Genomic DNA, 23,049 nt, shown 5'->3' with positions numbered 1-23,049 from the left:
AGGGTTCTTACCTGTCTAGTATAAGTTTGTTCAGGCGGAAGCCTGTGGGCCGCATATAGCCCAGGATGGCTTTGAATGTGGCCCAATGCAAATTTGTAAATTTTCCTAAAACATTATGTGATTTTTGTTGCCATTTTATTTTTTTGACTCATCAGCATTTGTTGGTGTTAGCTAGTGTATTTTATATGTGGCCTAAGACAATTCTTCCATTGTGGCTCAGAGAAGCCAAAAGATTGGCCCCTGGCCTAGAGTGAATAAAAATCAATCAGTTGAAGGCTTACGATATGCGAGGCATTGTTTTAGGACCTGGGGATATGGCATGAACAAGAAAAAAATTCCCGCCGAACAAAACTTACACTCCAGTGGGGGTCATAGTGAGGAGACAAATAAAAGATCAAATAAATGCCTGAGATAATTTAATTGAATTTATTTTTGACTTGGTTTTTTTGGAGGCAAGGTCGCACTCTGTTGATCAGGCTGATCTGTAACTCCTGAGCTCAAACAATCTTCCTGCCTCGGCCTCCCAAAATTTTGGGAATACAGGTGTGAGCCACTGCACCTGGCCATGAGATAATTTCACACAGAAAACAAACGAACCGGATGATATGACCGTAATGGGCACAGGCTACTTTAGTAGGGTGATGGAGAAGCTTCCTCTGACCTTTGAGCTGAGATTTGAAGCATGGAAGAAGAAAACAGGTGTTTAAGGATTCCAAGCATTTGGGATTCCTGTATTTAGGTTCTGGAAAAATAAAGAAGACCATTGGTCTTGGAGTGTGGTGAATAAGATGGAGAGTGATCTGAGACGATGTTGGAAAGGAAAATCTAGGCTGGAGCATGTGGAACCTCTCTTCTGGGTGGTGTTATAGACTTTGGATTCTCCTGCAGGTGGGGGAAATGTTTGGTTTAGGATTTCAAAAAATTGTGTGGCTGTTCTGTTGGAACAGCTAGCAGGGTGAAGGCAAGATCTATTAGCAATTGGTTGCACCTGGGAAGGTGGTAGCACCAGAAATATAGAGAAAGGGGATGGGATTTATTTGGATTAGGGGAGATCTTTGAGAGTTAAAACCAGTAGTACTTGTTCATGGATTGGAAATGGAAATATGTGCAAAGGGACAAGTTGATGAATTCCCTATTTTGGCTTAAACAATTGTGCGTGGTTACTGCCTTTACTTAGATGGGGAAGGCCATGGGAGGAGCAGGTTATATGAGTGAACACGAACAATGTTCTGAAAGTTATTTCCTTTCTCCTGCTCTTTCCCATACAATTTCTTTTTTTCTTTAAGGTTTTTGTTTTTTAATAGAGACGGGATCTTACTCTGTTGGCTAGGCTGGTCTTGAACTCTTAAACTCAAGGGATCCTCCTGTCTTGGCCTTCCAAAGTGCTGGGATCGTAGGCCTGAGCCACCTGTCTGGCTCTATACTATTTCTTGAGTATATAGCTACAGTGTGCCAGTTAGCAGTAAGTGCTTTAGTTAGAGTCCATTATTTAATGTACCAACAGTCTGAGAAGGCACTTTGATTGTTATATTGCAGATGATAAGCAGCTTGCCCAAGATCACCCAGAACTAGTTAGTAACAAGGGCAGGATTTTGACCTAAGCTCTCTGACTCTTATTCTCGGTGTCTTTTTCTTTATTTCATTCTTTAGAGAGAAAAAGTAAATTTCTATGGTAAGATCTGCTGTTTTACTCTTCTGCAATTCTGTTTTTTAAATTATGGGTTTCTTTGTTATGTCTTGATTCAGGGTAACTTGGCTAAGTCCTGTCACTTTTACTTATTTTATTTAATCTTTTCTTTTCTTCCCTCCCTCATTCCCTCCCTCCCTCCCTCCCTCCCTGCCTCCCTTCCTTCTCTTTCCTTTTCTCTTCTTTTCTTCTTTAAGTGGTGATGGAACTTCTGTGTGGAAGGGGTTGGTGCTTTGGAGCCTAGAGCCTGCTTATTCCCTCTGGTCACTCTTTGCTCCCTTTCCTGTAAAGATCCCCCTGTCCCCAAACACACCATCATTATCAAGATCAGTTCACATGACCTCTGAGACACTGCCCAGAGCTCACTGGAGCACAGTCTGACTAGCCTAGTCTTTGTAAAGGCGGAGGAACATGTGGGCATGATGGGTGGGTGGGAATTTGTAAGCTTCACTGATTCTGTGGGTGGCATTTTTTTCTACAGGAACAAAGTGTTGCCTTCACTTGATTGTTTATGGGATATATAAAAGGACTTTGGGAAGGCCCATTCCAGACTGGAGACAATATTGTTCTTCTTTTGTTTCTTAGAAGGTGGGGGAGATTCTTGTTTCTGAGGAATTCTTTGATTTTCTTGTTGCTGATCCTTCCATGATTAGGGACATTAGTTACATTGCCTCAGACTTACATAGAGTTGCTCCAAATGGTTCAGAATTGTGGTTACTCAATAGCTGTTCCTTTCAGAAGCATTTTGGTTCACAATAGATGTTGGGGTAGATGTTTCACCAGTGTTTTACCCATCTTTGAAATGTGTTTTGATGTTTGATGAACAAAGAAAAACCTTAGAATTTGATAGGGTGAAGGTAGGTAGAATGCCACACTGGAACTTTTAGTAGAAGAAACTTTTAGACAGTGGAAAAGAATCTGTTAATCTTCAACATACATAATGCTCATCATGCTTAGGTAGATTTTACATGGACATGCTGATTATTAGGCTGTTTTTAGTGAATGTTGTTGGCCTTTGCTAGCAGTTGTTTCTTTAATAAAATTTTAAGATCAGCGGTGATTCAGTTAAAGAATAGTCTATCTACTCCAACCAGTTATTAAGGGATGATCATCATCATCACCATCAGCACTGCCATTTATTGATGCTAAACTTATTACTAGGCACCAATAATTGTTGGCAGATGATTTTTCAGTATGAGTTGATAATGAACCTTATCTTCTTTTCTAGATTCTGATAGTTGGTGGTGGTGTTGCTGGGCTTGCTTCTGCAGGTGCAGCAAAATCGATGGGTGCAATTGTTAGAGGATTTGACACAAGGTGAGTGACTGATGTTAAGGTAAAAACATTTTGTTTCAGGGGCATGCAATGCATTACTTAAAATTTATGCTTTCCTTAAACTTTATAGATTGAAGTTGCACATTGCTGCTGGTCTATAAGCTCTTTCCACTGAAAAATGTTTCCACTTTTTAAAAGTTAACGCAAAGTGAAAATGTATTACTCAGCAAAAAAAAAAAAAAAATTGAGGAACCAGCCTCAGTACAGCAGAAATTATTTTAAAAATCGCAAATAATTAAACTAACAACTCACAGCTTTGTTTTCTTGGGTGGATTGACAATGGGACCAGAATTCTCTCTAACCTGAGTTTCTAATCTGTTGCTTTACCATGTCCTATTTCTGTTCCGAATGCTTTTAGCACTAGTTAGGGCATGAACAAAGATGTTTGCAAATCTGAAGAGAGTAAAATAGCAGGCTGAGTCAGGGGGATGCCCTACCTTGAATGGATAGAAGCAAATAAAGCTGACTGACACTTCACCTGACATGAATTATTATTACTGCATTATTTATATTCCTGCATTTGATGTTAAGATAGAGTTATAAGGCCGGCGCGGTGGCTCAAGCCTGTAATCCCAGCACTTTGGGAGGCCGAGGCAGGTGGATCACGAGGTCAAGATATCGAGACCATCCTGGTCAACATGGTGAAAACCTGTCTCTACTAAAAATACAAAAAATTAGCTGGGCGTGGTGGCGCGTGCCTGTAATCCCAGCTACTCAGGAGGCTGAGGCAGAAGAATTGCCTGAACCCAGGAGGTGGAGGTTGCGGTGAGCCGAGATGGCGCCATTGCACTCCAGCCTGGGTAACAAGAGTGAAATTCCGTCTCAAAAAAAAAAAAAAAAAAAAAGAAAAAAGAAAACAGATAGAGTTATATATATTTTTCTGATAATTTTCGAGCCCCTGAGTGAAAGTACTTGATTATGTACACTGTGTATTTCTCTAACGCTGACATATACACATTTTACTAGATTGTCTTTAAAGAGAAGTTTGATTAAAATTCTTCATTTCAGAGGACACTAGATACTGGATTTTATTAAATGTCGGTTAAGTACTGCTAATATGTGTTTTAATAATTTTTGAGGTTGAAAAATGTAGTTATTTATTATCAGCGGAGGGTACAGGAGGACTAATACTACTGTTAATCTTGAATTTTGATCAAAAAAGGAAAACAGCCACCATTCAAAGTTGGAAGAATGTGACTTTTCAGAGTAAAGAATGTTCCATAAAATGTGGTTAATAGTCTTTTTTCTGGAGTTAAAGTGATATGCCGATAAAAAGCTGTCCTGCTGAATTGAGAAAATAAGGCATTTCCTAAATAACCAGGACACAAACCAAGGATAGCGAGAGTTAAGCATGCCATTTATCCTATCATTTCATTTTTACTGTTTGTTGATGTGAAGTTTTCTCAAGACCTCCAAGCCCATAGAAAGCAGGTAGTTCAAGTTTTCATTGTAGTGGACAGTAGTAGTAAAATGGAAATGCATGTATTTGACCTAAAGGTAATTTGAAATTTGGTGGTGGGTGACCTACTGAGAATTTAGTATATTGATGTCATTTTTTCAGTTGTATACAGAATAGACAGCTAGTATATGGCTATTGCTTATATTGGAAAAATAAGAAAACTCAATTTTTCTTTATAATTTATTAAGTTTGTTATATAGGTATCTCAAGTATACAATGAAGAAAGATGTGGCTGAAGTGATATAATACTTTTCTAAGAATTATAGCTTATTAGTTACTGTAGTCACTATTTTGAGACAGGGTTGGTTTCATATGATAAATAAGAAATCCATATGTATTGGAAAACACACTTGATTTTAAATTCTTGTTGGAAGATTAAGTAGTATATATTTTCAGTTAAATATTCTAAAAACTTACGTACAGCTCATTGCCCAATGATATTTAAATGATCTAATTTTTGAATTCTTACAAAAAATAACTAGGAGATTCCCCTTTTAGCAAGAGTGATTATCTTGCCTAATGCCTGTGTTATAAAGTTTAAATATATAAAAACCTTGCTTTCTTTCCTATCATAAAATGGTACATGATTATTCTTCCAATTCAGAAAAATATGAAAAAGCACAAAAACAGAAAATAAAATACCTTAAAGTCTCACTGCCTAGAGATAACTTAGTTTTTTCATGTGTTCCTTCTACACGTTAATTAAAAACGTAAATTCACTGTTCCATTTACCTTTCTTCATTTAACAGTAGATCATAAAGATCTTTCCTTACCTGCACATGTTTTTAATGACTGCAAAAGATTGCATCATATAGAAGTACAGTAGTTTATTTTACTAGTTCTCTATAAATGGACATTTTTTGCTATATTTAAACAATACTCTGTAGGTCAATATACACGTAGACACATACAGTAAGCCCTCTATCCAGGGGTTCTATTATCTGTGGGTTCAACCAGATCAAAAATATTCAGAAAAAAAGATTGTGTTTGTACTGAGCTAGAAAAACTTTGTTTTTCTTGTCATTATTCCCTAAACAATATGATATAACAACTATTTAAATAACATTTACATTTATTAGGCATTGTAAATAGTCTAGAGATGATTTAAGCTGCTTGGGAAGATGTATGTAGGCTGTGTGCAAATACTACACTGTCTTTTATAAGGAGCTTGATCATCTGTGGATTTTGATATCAGAGACGTGTCCTGAAACCAATTCCCCATGGATACTGAGGAATGACTGTATATCAAAGAACATGCGTTTATGGAGATATCTCATTTTTCCTTAGATAAATTTTAAGGAAATATTGGGGTCAAAAGATATTCACATTATAATGTTAATATAGTATTTTTAAATGATGAAATTATTTTATGGGCAAAGATATAACAGCAGAGATTTAAAAATAGCTTATGTATCTAATGATACATATTAATTATCAAAAAATACAGAGAAACATAAGGAAGAAAATGAAAATGCCTTTTATAATTCTATCAGCCAGATATAATTGCTGGTGATACTTTGGTATAATTTCTTCAGAGATTTATATATATAACTTTTTTTTTGAGTTGGAGTTTCTCTCTTGTTGCCCAGGCTAGAGTGCAACGGCATGATCTTGGCCCACCGCAACCTTTGCCTCCTGGGTTCAAGCGATTCTCCTGCCTCAGCCTCCCAAGTAGCTGGGATTACAGGCATGTGCCACTGTATCTGGCTAATTTTGTATTTTTAGTGGAGATGGGGTTTCTCCATGTTGGTCAGCCTGGTCCACCTGAACTCCCGACCTCAGGTGATCTGCCCACCTCAGCCTTCTAAAGTGCTGAGATTACAGGTGTGAGCCACTGTGCCCGGCTGTATATAACTTTTGAACAAAATTTGGATCCTCTGATATACATATACATATGTATATATGTATACACACATATATGACACACACATGTATATATATACACACATACATACACATATAAAATTTCGAATTCATCTTATTTCTTATTAATATTGGTAGACATTTCTGAAGCTTTTTAAGAAACTATATCCCTGTGGTTGCCACAAATGGAACACCAACTCAGATTGGCTTAAACCGTAAGAAAATATTTTCTTTGTTCTGAGAATTCAGGGGAAGGACTTCCTTTTCACGTTAGAGTTAGATGCTCCTCAGTGCTATCAAGGACCAGTTTCTGTCACTCCTCTCTGTTGTCCTTGGCTTTGGCTCCCTCCTAAGGCTGATTCCACTGTGGTTGCAACTTTACCTCCAGAGGCCATCTGGGCTACCAGATTCCTTGCTCAAGCCAGCAGAGAGAGAAACTCTTGCTCAACCATAGACTGTATATCCTACCCTTTATGCACACTTTTGAACATGATGGTTGCTAGGGATTTATTGGCTCAGATCACTGTTTCCCAAACTTCCCTGATGACAAAGGAAGACCTGCAGTTCTTGCTAAAAATAATATAGCATCTGGCCTGACTGCTGGAGATTATAATTCAGTGGGTCTGGGAAGGGGCTTGGGAATTTGAATTTTTAACAAGTACCCTGAGTGATTATTGTCATTAGAGGGCTTGGGATTTACCACAGTGGAATGGATATTGGTGAGTTACACGCACTGACCATTACACAGCTGAGGTCTTTGTTGGCTCTGCTTTTCCAACAAGGAGACAATACTTGGGTAGCATTTATTTACTTATTTAAAACTGACTTAGTTTAACATAATTTAAATGTGTTGGCTTTTCACATTTTTCCCTTTACTATATCGTTTATAGGTGACTTTTTGCAAACACAACTTAACGAGGACAGAGTGAGGGGCAAAAAAATTATATTAGAATAATTTTTTGTGGGAAACGTCTCTAATAAGAACAAATCCAGAATATTTACAAGTGAAAAACCTCATCTTGAATGATTTGAATGATATCAAATCCTGATGTATAACAGATATCACATCATCATCCACATTGGGGTCATAAGGAACAGAGTTGGTTACTGGAGTTGGCAATTGTGAAATTGCTTTTGCAACTTAACTAAGTAGAAGTTGGAATTCTCAATAGCTTTTTTTCTTTCAGAAAAGAATATTCTTGTAAAAATGTAACTTGCTTTTGGAAAAAAAAATCAGAACAATTAAGTACGAAATCAAGGGACTCTCGACTTTTGAATATATAGTTTGTTGTTCTTAAAAATGTATATGTAAATGGTAATCTTGACTTCTTTATTAGGGCCTAAAATAATTGTGCTTTCCACTTTAACAATCACCCTAGAGCTGCAGCTTTGGAACAGTTCAAGTCTCTGGGTGCTGAGCCCTTGGAGGTGGACTTGAAGGAATCTGGTGAGGGACAAGGAGGATATGCAAAAGAGATGTCCAAAGAGTTCATTGAAGCTGAAATGAAACTCTTTGCTCAACAATGCAAGGAGGTAGACATCCTTATCAGCACAGCACTTATTCCAGGTATGCCATTAAGTAAATGGTTATTTTAAAAGCACTCTTACTCATTTTTTTTTTTAAATGAGATTGAATAATTGCTTAACATTAGAATTTTCTTAAGGAACTAGTACTTTCTATTACAAAAGTACTAGAAAATGACAAAACATATGACAAAAGTCACAGTCATTAATAGTTTTCTTCAAGTATTTTTTCTGTGAATTTTTAAATTTTTTTGAGATGGAGTCTCGCTCTTATTGCCCAGGCTGGAGTGCAGTGGCACAATCTTGGCTCACTGCAACCTCTGCCTCCCGGGTTCAAGTGATTCACCTGCCTCAGCCTCCCAAGTAGCTGGGATTACAGGCACCCACCACCATACCTGGCTAATTTTTGTATTTTTAGTAGAGTTGGGGTTTTGCCATGTTGGCCAGGCTGGTCTTGAACTCCTGACCTCAGGTGATCCACCCGCCTTGGCCTCCCAAAGTGCTGGGATTATAGGCGTGAGGCACTGCCCCCAACCCTTCTGTGAATTTTAATATAACTTCATAGATTACTGTATGTACAATATTTTTTTTTGGTGAAGAATAAAACACCATTTATTTAGAAAAGATTATTATTTTTTGTTCAATTTTCTTTTATTTCAATAGCTTTTGGGGAGCAGGTGGTGTTTGGCTGCATGGAAAACTCTTTAGTGGTGATTTCTGAGATTTTGGTGCACCTGTCACCTGAGCAGTGTACACTGTGCCCAATGTGTAGTCTTTTATCCCTCACCCCCCTTCCACCCTTAACCCCTGAGTCCCCAAAGACCATTATATCATTCTTATGTCTTTGTGTCCTCGTAGCTTGCTTCCTCTTTTAACAATGCTTCGCTTTTCATTCCTGAGTTATTTCACTTAGAATAATGGTTTCCAACTCCATTCAGGTTGCTGTGAATGCTATTATTTTCTTTTTTATGGCTGACTAGTATTCCGTGTGTGTGTGTGTGTGTGTGTGTGTGTGTATGTTTATCCACTTGTTGGTTGATGGGCATTTAGGCTGGTTTCATATTTTTGCAATTGCGAATTGTGTGATACAAACGTGTATGTAAGTGTCTTTTTAATATAATGACTTATTTTCTTCTGGGTAGATACCCAGTAGTGAGATTGGTGAATCAAATGGTAGTTCTACTTTAGTTCTTTAAGGAATCTCCAATACTGTTTTCCACAGTGATTGTACTAGTTTACATTCCTAACAGCAGTGTAAAAATGTTCTCTTTTCACTACTTCCATGCCAACATCTGTTTATTTTTTGAGTTTTAAATTACGGCCATTCTTGCAGGAGTAAGGTGGTATCTCATTGTAGTTTTGATTTGCAATTTCATGATAATTAGTAATGTTGAGCATTTTTTTCATATGTTCATTGGCCATTTGTATACCTTGTTTTGAGAATTGTCCATTTATGTCCTTTGTCCACTTTTTGATGGGATTATTTATTCTTTTCTTGCTGATTTGTTTGAATTCCTTATAGATTCTGGATATTAGTCATTTGTTAGATGCATAGTTTGTGAAAATTTTCTCCCAACAGTGGGTTGTCTGTTTACTCTGATTATTTCTTTTGCTGTACAGAAGGTTTTTAGTTTAACTAAGTGTCATCTATTTATCTTGGCTTTTGTTGCATTTGCTTTTGGGTTCTTGCTCATGAACTCTGCCCAAGCCAGTGTTTAAAAGGGTTTTCCAATGTTACATTCTAGAATTTTTATGGTTTCAGGTCTTAGAGTTAAGTCTTTTTTTTTTTTTTTAATTTATTTTTTAATTTTTTTTGAGGGGGAAGGGAGGAAGGCAGGAAGGGAGGGAAGGAGGAAGGGAGGAAGGCAGGAAGGGAGGGAAGGAGGAAGGGAGGAAGGCAGGAAGGGAGGGAAGGAGGAAGGGAGGGAAGAAGGAAGGGATGAAGGAAGGAAGGATGGGAGGAATGGAGGAGGGACGGAGGGAGGGAGTGAGGGAGGGAGGGAGGGAGGGAGGGGACGGAAGGAAATCAAGCAACGAGAGAGACATTGCCGACCTGGATCTAGAGGTTTACAAGTTGATTTCTTTTTTACTTTATTTATTTATTTATATTTTTTATTTTTTCTTTTATTTTTGAGAGAAGGGAAGAAAAAAAAAGAGTAAAGGAGAGGGAGAAAGAGGAAGAGAAAGAGGGAGGGTGAATGGAAATATTGCTTTATTCTGAAAAAAAAATGAGTATTAATAATGGCCAATCAATGTTTCATTTAAACCTATGAGTAAGTGTGATGTGGTATTGACAAGAATGTATATTTTGTATATTTGAAGTGGAGAGCTCTATAAGTATTTATTAAGTTTACTTGTTCCAGATCTGAGTTTGAGTCCTTCATATCCTTATTAATTTTCCGTCTCATTGAATCTAAGTCTCTATGTATCTGGGTGTTAGGATCGTTAGCTCTTGTTGTTGCATTGATCCTTTTACCACTATATCTTTATTGCTTTAAAATCTATTTTATCCGATACAAGAATTGCAACTCCTGCTTTTTATTTATTTATTATTTATTTTTGCTCTCCATTTGGTTGGTAAATCTTCCTCCATCCCTTTGTTTTGAGTCTTTGTGTATCCTTGCATGTGAAACAGGTCTGGATGTAACATGCCATTGAGTTTTGGCTGTGTCTTTTGATTGGGAGATTTAGTCGATTTAAATTTAGGGTTACTGCCCTTTGATGTTAACTGGCTATTTTATCCATTCATTGATGTAAATTCTTCTTTATGTTGGTGCTCTTTACTTTTTGGTATATTTTTAGAAAGGCTAATACTGGTTGTTTCTTTCTGTGTGTAATGCCTCTTTCAGAAGCTCTTGTAAAGCAGGCCTGGTGGTAATAAAATCTCTGAGTTCTTGCTTGTTCATAAAAGATTTTATTTTTCCTTCAGTTGTGAAGCTTAGTTTGGCTGGATATGAAATTCTGGGCTGAAAGTTCTGTTCTTTGAGGATGTTGAATATTGGCCCCCACTCTCTTCTGGCTCGTAGAGTTTCTGCTGAGAGATCTGCTGTAAGTCTGATAGGCTTGCCTTTGTGGGTAACCTGACCTTTCTCTCTGGCTGCCCTTAGTATTTTCTCCTTCGTTTCAACCCTGGTGAATCTAACGATTATGTGCCTTGGGGTTGCTCTTCTTGAGGAATATCTTTGTGGTGTTCTCTGTATTACCTGGGGTTGAATGTTGACTTGCTTTGCTAGTTTATGAAAATTTTCCTGAATAATATCCTGAAGGGTATTTTCCAGCTTGGATTCATTCTCTCCATCGCATTCAGGTACACCTATCAAACGTAAATTTGGTCTTTTCACATAGTCCCACATTTCTTGGAGACTTTGCTCATTCCTTTTTATCCTTTGTTCTCTAATCTTGTTTTCTTGTTTTAATTTATTAAGTTGGACTTTGACCTCTGATATCCTTTCTTCCGCTTGAATAATTCGAGTGTTTAAACCTGTGCATACTTCTTGGAGTTCCTGTATTGTATTCTTCAGTTCCAGTAATTCACTTATATTCCTCTCAAAGTTGTCTATTCTCAATAGGATTTCATCAAACTTTTTTCAAAGTTCTTAGTTTCTTTACGTTGGGCTACAACATGTTCTTTTAACTCACAGAAGTTTCTTAGTATCCATTCCTTGAAGAGTGATTCTGTTATTGGGATGTGCTCATTCTCCATCAAGCCTTGTTCCATTGTTGATGTGGAACTGTGATCATCTTTAGAGGGAGAGGCATTCTGATTTTGAGTATTCTCAGCCTTTTTACGCTGGTTTCTTCCCATCATTATAAATTTATCCTCCTGTCGTCTTTGAAATTACTAACTTTCAGATTAGGTCTCTTGAGTGGACGTCCAAGTTGTTAGTTCCCAGGGCCAGAAAAGTGGCGTTAAGACTGATGGTGCTTTTCTGCCCAGGATTCTCCTGTCTGGCTGCCTTCTTGTGTCCGCAGTGGGTGACTCTGCCTTCCCAGGGCTCCAAACCTCGGTCAGAAGGCGAACCAGTCTCGTTTACTCTGTGCTGAGAACTGCTGCGCTGAGGTGCCGACACAGCTGCTGCACTGGCCTCAGCGGTCATGCTGGGGACCTGTGTGGGTCCTCCAAACCTTGGTCCGAAGGGAAGCCAGCCCTGTTTGCTCTGCTCCGAGATCTGCTGCGCCGAGGTGCCGGCAAAACCGCTGTGCCGGCCACAAGAGTCGTTCTGGCGACCCGTGTGACTCCTTCACTGGGGATCTTCTGCTCTGTGAGTGACCTGAATTTGTCTGAAAGTGTGGCGCCCTCTAGTTCTCTGCGCTTTAACTGAGAGCTTCCATCCTGAGATGTTAGCGATCGGCCATCTTGGATCCTCCAGATTTAAGTCTTTAAAGATCCATCTTTGAGTTGAGTTTTGTATAATGTGAGGGGTGAGGGTCCAGCTTCATTCTTCTGCCTGTGGGTTGCCTATTATCCCAGCACCATTTGTTGATGTATGTACAATGTTATATTCATAAGCAGTTTCCTTTGCTCAAACCCTTGATAAATTGATTATTTACATTTTCTTTGTTATTTTTGTTGGAAATTCAAACAGAAGTGATAAATAAGAAAAAAATACAGATCATCTGAAGTTCTACCAAAGAGATGACTGTTACTAATATTTTGATCATTTTTTTCATATATGTGAGAGACAGATGGGGATTTTGTATGTATATGTATTAATGGAATTTTCGGTGTATATTTTTTACTTATGGAAATGACCCTTTGTTAGTTTTAAATTATTTCTTTTGACATGTTTTCAGCCAAATTGTGAGCTCTTTGATGGTAGGAATTACTTTCTAGTCCCTTTATGAATCTACTTCTAAATAGTATTTTGTACTCAGTGCATGACTGAAGTCAAACCACAAGCATTTATTAATCAGTAAGCAGTAGCTTGATCTAGCAAGATTTGGGAGTGAAGAAACTCTTCACCTTTTATAGTCTTACCTCTTCTCTTCACCTATCCTTTCCTGTTGTTATTGAATAATGAATACCATGTTGACTCTAATTTTTTCCTTTCTGAAAGAAAGTGAGCCACATAATGAGAGCTTAAAGGGTTCGTGGTTGCTTATGTTAAAGCCTAGTGAAGGAGGCTTGCTTGCTCTGAGGTACTGTGGATAATTAGAATTTGCTTTCTCATGAGGCTATGAAAGAGGAGAAACTCTCCTCTGGCACCTACCCTGACAACAAAAAGCCAGGCTAATATAAACCCAAGGACAGAGAATCGATTGGCATCAGATCTGTGAGCTTGTGGGGGGAAAACAAGCCTCCCAAGTGTGTTTTTCTTTTTCTTTCTGTCCTCTGTTAACCCAGGTGATAGGTGAGCTGGTCTCTCCAAATACCCACATCCCACCAGGGCGGCTAGATGAAGCAGACAGGCAGGAGGGTGATATGGGGGGGGGGTGTCTCAGCAGGGCTCAGCCAATGGGAGAATCTATAAGTGTAGAAATGAGGCCTGTGGTTGATTCCTGGAGGTGCATGCAGATCAGACAAGCCATGGATCCAGGATACTGTTTGTGAAATCTGTCGGTGAAGACAGAACTCATGCATAAGCAGTGTCAGGATAGCACTTCAAGATTCATCCTTTCCTTATGTGGCAGTGGCTCCTGGTTCAGCTGTTTCACAGGTGGCTCTGAGGAAGAAATGGGGTAACCTATGCTGCAGCCACCATCTGACCTTTGAGAGGCAGCTGCGCATCAGGGAGAAGTTATGAGAGGATTAGATGTAACAAGTGGCCAGTAGAGGGTGCTAAAACATTTACTCATGGAGTAAGCCATGTGGATAGGAAGCTAGTTTTGGTCAACTCATACTCCAAAGAACTAGAGATAATTTGAGCAGAGTATATAGATTTATTATTGATTACAAAGCTAGATGTAGGTGATAGTACTCAAGATTTATTTTATAAAACATACTGACTTTCAGGGCCTTCCCCTCTCCCCATAATATTTTAGTTTTTATAAGGAGCTTATTATAGTCAGTGTACTTTAGCAGGTCAGACTGTATGACAATCTTGATGACTAGTTGAAGAAGTTTTATTAATCTGTTACACTAAGCCTTCCTTGTTTACTGAAGTCACGATCTTCACATTAAACTTTCAGAAGTTTTTGATCAGTACCCCACCTCGCCCTCAAGGGCCTTTACTTTCTTTTGAAAAAAAAAAAAAAAAAAGTTAATTAGAATATTATATGGAAAAAATGTGATTTTTCTAAAGATGTTTCCTATCTCTGGGGCACTGAAAATGGAAAGCACAAGCATTTAACGAAAATGACTGAAAGAGTATATAAAGATAAAAATGCCCTTTGGAAAACAATGTCCTTGGGATTGATTATACCTTTACTGGTTTATGTCCTGAGCCTTTGCCTGGGTCCCCTGATGTATATGTGACTCTTGAGTGACTCTTGAAGCAGAAATTGTTCTGCAGTTTTCCTTGAGTGGATTCAAAGGGAATTACGTGAAATGTCGGAAATTCTCTAAGCTAAGACTGATAGACTGAGATCCCTGGAAGGCTGGATTGAAGACCTGGCATGGATAAGAATGTTGAGAGGCACACACAGGTAAGTAGTTTTAGGGAGCAACTTTATGGAGTTGGTACATTTTTATTGTCCTAGGTATACATCACTTGGTGGGCTTGAAAAAACAATGACCTTGACCTATGTAGACTGTATGTGGAATGAGATGGTTCTGTAGCTAGTTAGCTGTTATGCCTGATACCTTACATCATCATCTCACCCCGCTATTGGGTTGAGTGATGGGTTAAAGGTGAGAATTTCACTGATTGCAGGTAACTTGAGGATGGGGCCAAGTTGACAGTCCCGCTTTGTGGTGCTGTGCACACAAAGGAAAACTCTCTACTTTCCTGTCCAGCTCCTTGACCTTTGGGGCTACGATTAAAAAGTAAGGCAGCCCTGCTCTCTGGTAATGTTCAGGCTGTGCTCATAATCTTTTCTGCTAAGCCTTTTGAGACACAAGATTTTTTAGCATCCCTAATGGTCTGAAACCCTTTTAGAGAGACTTGTCATAGACATAGAATAATAATCAGGAAGGGACAGAACAGAATCAGATTGAAAATCTGATAAGCAGTTAGGGAGGGGACTATGGTGTGGGGTGAGAAGGAATCATGGTGTCTTTGCACTGACTGTGTCTTGGGCAAATTTCACCTAAGTTCCAATGAGAATGAAGAGAACTATGGAGGACATGCTAAGTTTAATCTGACAGAAACCACATTTTCCATTTAAAATCTTTCTTGATGACCACTTAATTAAAAAATCATGAGCATCTTAAAGTCCTATAGCTTTCCAGCTCTCCCTTTTCCCACCTCAGGTCTAGCCCTCATTAATTTAGGGGAACTATAGCTACTCTAAGGCCCGAGTTTTTGTTTAGCAGTGATGACAGTAGCTTGGACGACTTGGGTTCCTAGCATCTTTAGATGAAGCAAGCCATCTAAATTGATCAGAGTTGGATCATAGTCTCCCACTCCTCAATTACCTGTGCTATGAAGTTTGCATTCCTTGGAGGTATTTCTTGGCTTTCATTTTCTGGTCCTGATTTAGCTTTTGTGTCTTGTGTTAAACTAATATCTTGCTTTCTTGGCCTGATTTTAGCCATGTTGACTGCTACTAATGTCCTCAAATGGGCCAACATTTTTTTCTGCCTTTGCACACATATTGCTCCTTCTGTTTGGAATGCTATCCTTGTCCTTCTCTGCTTTTTGAAATTGTACTCAATTTAATTACTACATCCGCTATAGTTTCTATTGCCTCCTGCTCAGCAGTAGTGTTCTTTTTTCTGCACTCAGAGCACTTTGCTTGTGCTTCCTATTACAGCATTGCTTAGTTCCATCACTCCTCAGTTATCTTGTGCCCCTGTGAGTGTAGCAGGAGTCTTTGATTTATGCCACTGCTTGGCATAGTGCTTTGTACACAATGGTGGCTTAGCAAATGTTGCTGAACTAATAATTCTGCATTCTTCCTTAGGTCTTGGTTGGTACAGTTCCTTTCATTTTTTCAGTGCTGTCCACCAATTCTGATAGAACACTGATGGTTCACTTTTGGATAGGAACATTGCAGAGGCTAATTTAAGCATTTAAGCCTGGCAACTTAACATTCTTTTTTTTTTTTTTTTTTTTTTGAGACGGAGTTTCGCTCTTGTTATCCAGGCTGGAGTGCAATGGCTCAATCTCGGCTCACCGCAACCTCCGCCTCCTGGGTTCAAACAATTCTCTTGCCTCAGTCTCCCAAGTAGCTGGGACTACAGGCGCATGCCACCATGCCCAGCTAATTTTTGTATTTTTAGTAGAGATGGTGTTTCACCTTGTTGACCAGGATGGTCTTGATCCCTTGACCTCGTGATCCACCTGCCTTGGCCTCCCAAAGTGCTGGGATTATAGGCGTGAGCCACTGCACCCGACCCAACGTTCTTAAATTATTCAAAACTGGGACACATGTTCAAGTCTGCAGTTTGAGGTGGTTGGCTAGCTAGACCTCTCAGGAGCTAGAATTAGGAAGTAGTGGGAGGGCTGTTTAGGAATTAGAAAGTGTCCTATCAGAGAGGAAGGAGCAAACTCGTTGCTTGACAGTAAATGAAATACCTTACACCTTATGTACTTGTGTCTTTTTTCAGGCACAATCCAGATTAGGGTGGCAATAGTTTTTTTTTAATCTATACTTGTTAGGATCTATAAAGTATATCCCTTAAAGGGTGTGGACTTTTGTGGTGATTTTTCACGTCTCTGGAGAATTGGGTGGGAGGTGTTTTCCTCTAATGTACAAGGTCCTGACATATGGAATCTGAGATGTTGCAGTCTCCTGGAATATCAACATTTGTTCTCCATTTGTCTTGTTGAATTTATCTTTCATATGGAGTGGAAATATAGTGCAAAAGAATGACTTTCCATGGTAATTGTTCAAACTTGAGTGTTCAGGCAAGGGAATAATTGATACTCTCCAGTTGTGTAATTCCACAAAGAAAATATTGTTTTGATGACTATCTAAAGTTTTTCCCAAAAGTAAGGATTTATTATTCTTTCTCTTATTCTGTATGCATTATGATCTTAAAGAACAAAACAGTCTGCTAGATCAGTGATTCCCAACTCTTTTGGAATTACATTATTATTATTTTTTTGCTATCTGATTCATGTTCTGTAATTCCCTCCCTTCAATGTATTTTGTGATTATATAGACTTTTGCAATATTGTTCTATAGTTTCATTTGTTTTGAGAATATTGAAGACATTTTGAAGAACAGAGAGAAACTTAAGTGTTGCGACATCAAGGGTTGGTAACCACAGGCTGTCTATACACCTCTTCATAGCTTTCAATGAAGACAGAGCATCTTGTCATCAAGTGGAGGATGCCAAAACTGTGACATTTTCCATTGTCATTTATTAGTCTTGATTTCTTAGGTTGTATTTGAGCATACTTTGTGAGTTACTGGGCCAAATTTAACAAATGTTCTGTTAGGAAAATTTATAACATAGTTATACTTTGGTTTGGTTTGTTATTTTTCCAGAAGTGTGTTGCAATCTTGGTATGCATTATGCTGTCCTTCCTGGCTTTCCCTGGGTTGTGAAGGATTGGGAGGCTGAGGCTCTTTCTGGCAAAGCAGCACAAATAGCATTACTGCTAATGTACCAGTACTTCCCTACCATACACGTTTCCGTATCTCTTTCCTTCCATTTTTCCTATTCAGTATCCTTCCATTTTCCTATTCAGTTAGGGTGGTCTAGCTCCAAATCTATGATTTTTGTTGAAACAGAGGAATCCAACAATGTATAATGGCTTTGATGTTACAGAAATTTACATCTTGCTTAGTAATAGTAGGTTCACACATTGGTGGGCATCTCTTTTTCATGTGTTCATCTCGGGATTCAGGTTATGAATTCAGGTTATTGCCATCATCATTATGAGGCTATGAAGGTTGCTCTGGCACTCTCTCTATTTCAGCCAGCTAGGGAGAAAGGGGGATGGAGGAGTATGGATGAAAGGCCAGGAAGTGGCACACATCACTCCTGCTTTGCATTCTTTTGCTAAGACTTAGTCATGTGGCCAAACCTAACTACAAAGGAAGCTGAGAATTGTCTAGCTCTGTGCCCAGGAATAAAAGAACATAGTATTAGTGTTCTAGGGCTGCGATAACAAAATACCACAGACCTAGTGCCTTAACCAACAGAAATCTATTTTCCCACAGTTCTGGAGGATAGAAGTTTAAGGTCAGTGTGTCAGTGGGTTTAGTTTTTCTGAGCCTCTCTGCTTGGCTTGTGGATGGCTGCCCTCTTGCTGTGTCCTCACATGGTTTTTCCCGTGTGTGTGTACATTCCTGGTTTCTTTTTTTAATGCTTCATTTTTTTCTTCTTTTAAGGACACCAATTAGATTTGCCTAGGATCCATCCTAATAGGCTCATTTTAACTTAATCACCTCTTTAAAGGCCCTGTCTCCAAGAAAAGCCATATTCTGAGGTACTGGGGGATTAGGGCTTCAACATAGGAATTTTGCAGTGGACACGATTCAGCCCATAACAAATATAAATTTTTGTGTTCAGCTAACAGCCTCTTTTCTCTTTCCTGATTTGTAATTTTAGTTAACGTTTAATGTGTTCATTGGAAATCAGAGGAAGGGTCATAGATTTAGAGCCAGGTAGAGTAGATTCAAATTCTGGTTCTACTGTTTAACAGCTGATTTGTTTCTCTGAACATCAAATTCCTTATCTCTGAACTGTGGATAAAAATTTCTACCTTGTAGAGTTGTTTTGAAGAATACATGAAGAAAAAACCCAGTGTAGGGCTGGGCATAGAGAACATTACTGTAATTCTTTCTTCCATCGGTGATGCCTTGTCTTTTGGATGGTACTCAGGACTACAAATCTTACTGACTTTTGCAAGAAAAGTCTGGACGTTCTCAAGGATTATGTGGAACATTGAAGATGGTCCCTCATAAATCTACCCATAAAGTTACATAATCAATATTTATTAGATGGCAATGTGGCATGGGTTTCCCTGGAGAGAAACATGACTTAATTGTTTTTTATCTGAATTTTCTGAAGATATCCATTTTACTAAGATTCTTTTCCCAGTTAACCTCATTCTGATCTAAGTTGAAAAATAAGAGAAAGAAAATAAACAGCACTATTTCTATTTTTTAAAAACACTTTTAAACTCTTCTGTATTAACAAAATAACAAAATCAGAATGCATAATACAATTTTATTGCTTCATTTTTTAAAATGATTTTGGAGCTAATGTACATCTATACATATCTTGGAGAGCATTCAAAGAATGCTATAGTTTCTATGAGAATATTATATATTGCCTTATTTGTGCTACCATTTAAGTTTGGAGAATTGTAGCCTATGAAACCACGGTAGAATCTTGACCAATTTTGCTTTTCATTTATACAGAATTTTGTAGCTATGAGATGTAAATTATTAAGTTAATCCTTTCAAAATTTTTATAAATACGTTCTTTAATTATGACATAAAAGCTTGTTTTTAGGTTTTTTCTTTGAATAGATCTTCAGGGATTTCTCTAATCTGCTAAAATATGCTGTTGACTAATCATATTTCCTAAGTATTACATTTAGAAATATCTCTAGGCATCCAGTTTATAAAAGCCAACTATTTGCCAGCCTGACTTTCTGTCTGGTTCCTTATACAAATAATTATGCAGACAAAGTTTTCCTGTAGTTCTAGGGACAAAGCTCACATATAAAGTACTCTGCTTGACTATTTAAGCTTGAGCTAGAATCTCTTTAGGTTCATGAACACAGCTTTCATATCTATGATAAATAGAGTGGAGGGGTTGCCCTATGTACTATGGAGCCAGCTAAATTGGAGACTCGTTGGTTAACGGATCAGTAAATTAGATGTTCAGTACTTTCTTGCCACATTCTATCTTTTACATAATCAATTAGCTCTTTTTCTCATATGCATAATATATGTATGAAAACCCTTTTGTCCTTGTCTGTAACATTTTAAAAGCTTAAGACAGTATTTTAATCCCATTGGTGATTTTGAAATGTTAAAAGCGCTTTTGGTATGGATCTGTTAGGATGCCTTTAGCTGCCAGAAACAGAAATTCTAATACAGCCTGCCTTAAGGTGGGTGATTTCTTGGGTTCTGTTAACAGAATGAAGTCCAGTTATAGCTGTGAATAGGTGTGGGCTGGGACACCCTGACTGTGCTCCTTCTTATTCTCTGCTTCGCTCTCCTCTCTGAGTTGGCTTCATCGTCAGTGCTACGCAGAAGTCAGCAACGATTTCAGGCTCCAGTGTGTACAACACGTTATCTAGAGGACAAGGCAGGCCAGTGCTGATGGCTCCCTCTTGAAGAGCAAGGAAACTTCTTTTTCAGACATTTTTAGCAAATATTCCCTCATTTTTATTCACCTTGATTGGTTTATGACCATTTCTGAACCAATCCTTGTAGGTAGGGTAATGAGATTCACCTTGGCTTCCACCTGGATTTCTGAATCAGTCACTAATAAGGTGATAAGATTGCCCTTAGGTCTTCCAGGCCTGCCTCTGGAGCAGTGATATGATTTGGCTGTACCCCCACCCAAATCTCATCTTGAATTGTAGTTTCCACAATCCCCACATATCATGAGAAGGACCAGGTGGGGATAATTGAATCATGGGGACAGTTTCCCCCATCTTGCTCTTGTGATAGCAAGCTAGTTCTCATAAGATCTGATGGTTTTATAAGGGGTCTCTCCCTTCAAGGGGCACTCATTTCTCTCTCCTTCCGCCACATGAAGAAGGACGTATTTGTTTCCCTTTCTGCCATGATGGTAAGTTTCCTGAAGCTTCCCCAGCCTTGTGGAACTGTGAGTCAATTAAACCCCTTTCATTCATAAATTACTCAGTCTTGGGCTGTTCTTTAAGTAGCGTGAGGTCAGACTAATACAAGTGGTTTCTGAGGTCATGTCTCCTGAAGCTTGTGGACTGGGTGTATAAATGGAAATCAGTGTAATGACAAAAGGAGGAAATAGATACTGAGTAGATACTAACAATACTCTGCAACATTATGTGGTTATAATGAAGCTTCTTACTGTGTAAATGCTAAAGTTCAGGGTATCTTTCTTTACCTGCTCTATTTTACCTTTAGTCAATATAGAGACTATATTACATTAAAAACTGTCCTTATCTTCCTAGTACTTGCTCATGAGAAATCTATTTTGGTTTGGATAAATAGTTCTATAGTTCATATTATTTATTTGTTTGCTATTGTGGAGTTAAGTATCTCATGTTATTGTTAAAGCAGAAACTTTTGTTTTTTTTTTTTCTTAGACCCTCTAGTTTGATGCCTTACAGGCCAGGAAGTTAGGAATTTCCCCATCTGATTACATGCGGTTGAATAATTTCAGTAAATCATGCTGAATGCTCCTTGGAATCATTATACAGTTTTGTGGTAAACCCATTTCATCTTCATGTCTTGTTGTTTTTAATATTTTTTGTGGTTTCTTCTTAATTAATTAATTTATTTTTTCTTTTTGGTGTGATTAAAGTGTCTGTGAGGGCTTGGTTCTTTTCCCATTAAGATAGACTCTAAGAATTTATTGATTTCAGATGATCATGTTAGGTGTGATTCATTCAAAAAGATACATTACAAAATTTTTTGGTAAATCTTTAGCATTTGGTATTTAGTTTAAGCTGTATGACTCTTTCTGAATTTAGTGCTGTAAAAAAGCCAATGATATATTCTTTTGCTACATAGCAATGAGTTGTTAAAGCTATTTTTAGAAATTAGTAATCTTTTCTCAAGTCACATAGGAGGAAAAACAAAAAACAAAGCAGAAGTTAGTTTTTCTAGCAGCTCCTCATTTTAATACTTTTAAAACTGCATCTTAGTATTCATTTATTGAGAAAATACATGGTTAGCAAAAGATACTATGAATCCAATAACATTTAAAAATGAATTTACGTGAATCACAGACATATGTGCATATATCAAGAAACAGTACACATGCATGAGGCATTTTTTTTCAGTCTACAGTCAATTCATAGTGCACATGGAGATTCAAGGATGCCTTACACTAATCTATGGCACCCTTACTCACTCCAGATAACTGCCAACCAATTGGGAAACTATAATTCAGATTTATACATGAGTGCTTTAAATACCCAAATCTTTTAGTAATGAAATTGTTGACCAACCTTTGAAAGCAGCCACTTTCAGTTGTAAAATATTAGACCCTAGAGCTCTAAGTAACATTTTTCTCTCTTCATCTACCCTCCACATGGGAGACACTAAGTAAGTATTAGTTATGTCAATGAATGAATGAATATTTGAATGATGACTGAGAGAGCTTGACGTCCTACAATTGTCTTGGCAAAAGTGTGGAAATAACTCCCACTGAGAGGAAACTGAGTAACCCTTCCAGGGGAACTCAATGTCCATGAACCAGAAGGGAGCAAGAAATATTTCACAAAGTTGGATATCATGCCAAATCCTTCAAAAGGGGGAAAAGCCCAATTGGGTCTTAAAAAATACCTCTCATCTGCCTTCTTTTATTAATTTTCCTGTTTCTTTTGCAGTTATGTCCCAAAACACCTGATGTGCTCGTTATTATTTTCTCTTTTATAAGTCTTTGCCAGAACAATGTGTTTATTTTGTCTTTTATATCTAGGTCTTTCAACAAGTTGTCTCTGGGGTGTAGAGGGCATTTCTGTATATTTGAAGGATTTGCAGTACACATTGGATATATTCATTTCCAAGTTATACATGTAAAATATCTGGACACATCTTCCTGTTTATATTCCATGTTTAGTTATACCTGTGTCTCCCTTTCTTAGTGTTTTGGTACACTCCTTGAAAGACTGTCCTAACTGCATAGCTTCATTTGTTGTAGAAGGGAGGGCAGAAGACTTTGAGTCAGGCTTTTCAGTTAGCAAGTTAGTAGGATGGAGTATTTCTAAGTTCTTCTAGTGTTCCTACTACCACCTCTTAAACCACTACTTCTCCTTGACTTAAAGGAGAAACTGGTCGTGATTACCCAGGAGTATTTTATTTTTAAAATAAAATCGATATATGGCTTTTATTAGAGATGCTGTAAAGTACGAAGTAGAAAATAAAGATCACCTGTGATCTCGCCACATCGTACTAACAGTTAACATCTTTTGCTTGTTTTTACTGGTTTTTGTTGAATTTTCCATTTGTATTT

General features: G+C 38.0%; 1 protein-coding gene across 2 annotated transcripts in view; it reads left to right on the top strand.

Annotated features, from left to right (window-relative positions):
* Positions 1 to 23,049, top strand: part of NNT (nicotinamide nucleotide transhydrogenase) — a 97,059-nt gene that overhangs the window by 21,186 nt on the left and 52,824 nt on the right. For both annotated transcript variants that reach the window (XM_002745003.6, XM_002745002.6), the window contains exons 6-7: positions 2,916 to 3,004; positions 7,724 to 7,911. In XM_002745003.6, coding sequence (XP_002745049.1) covers positions 2,916 to 3,004; positions 7,724 to 7,911 — 277 coding nt within the window. The remainder of the gene's footprint in view (positions 1 to 2,915; positions 3,005 to 7,723; positions 7,912 to 23,049) is intronic.

This window comes from Callithrix jacchus, chromosome 2 (assembly GCF_049354715.1).
Source record: "Callithrix jacchus isolate 240 chromosome 2, calJac240_pri, whole genome shotgun sequence".
Classification (NCBI taxonomy): Eukaryota; Metazoa; Chordata; class Mammalia; order Primates; family Cebidae; genus Callithrix; species Callithrix jacchus.
The sequence above is the reverse complement of the archived record's forward strand: the minus strand, read 5'-3'. Positions and strand labels throughout refer to the sequence as shown.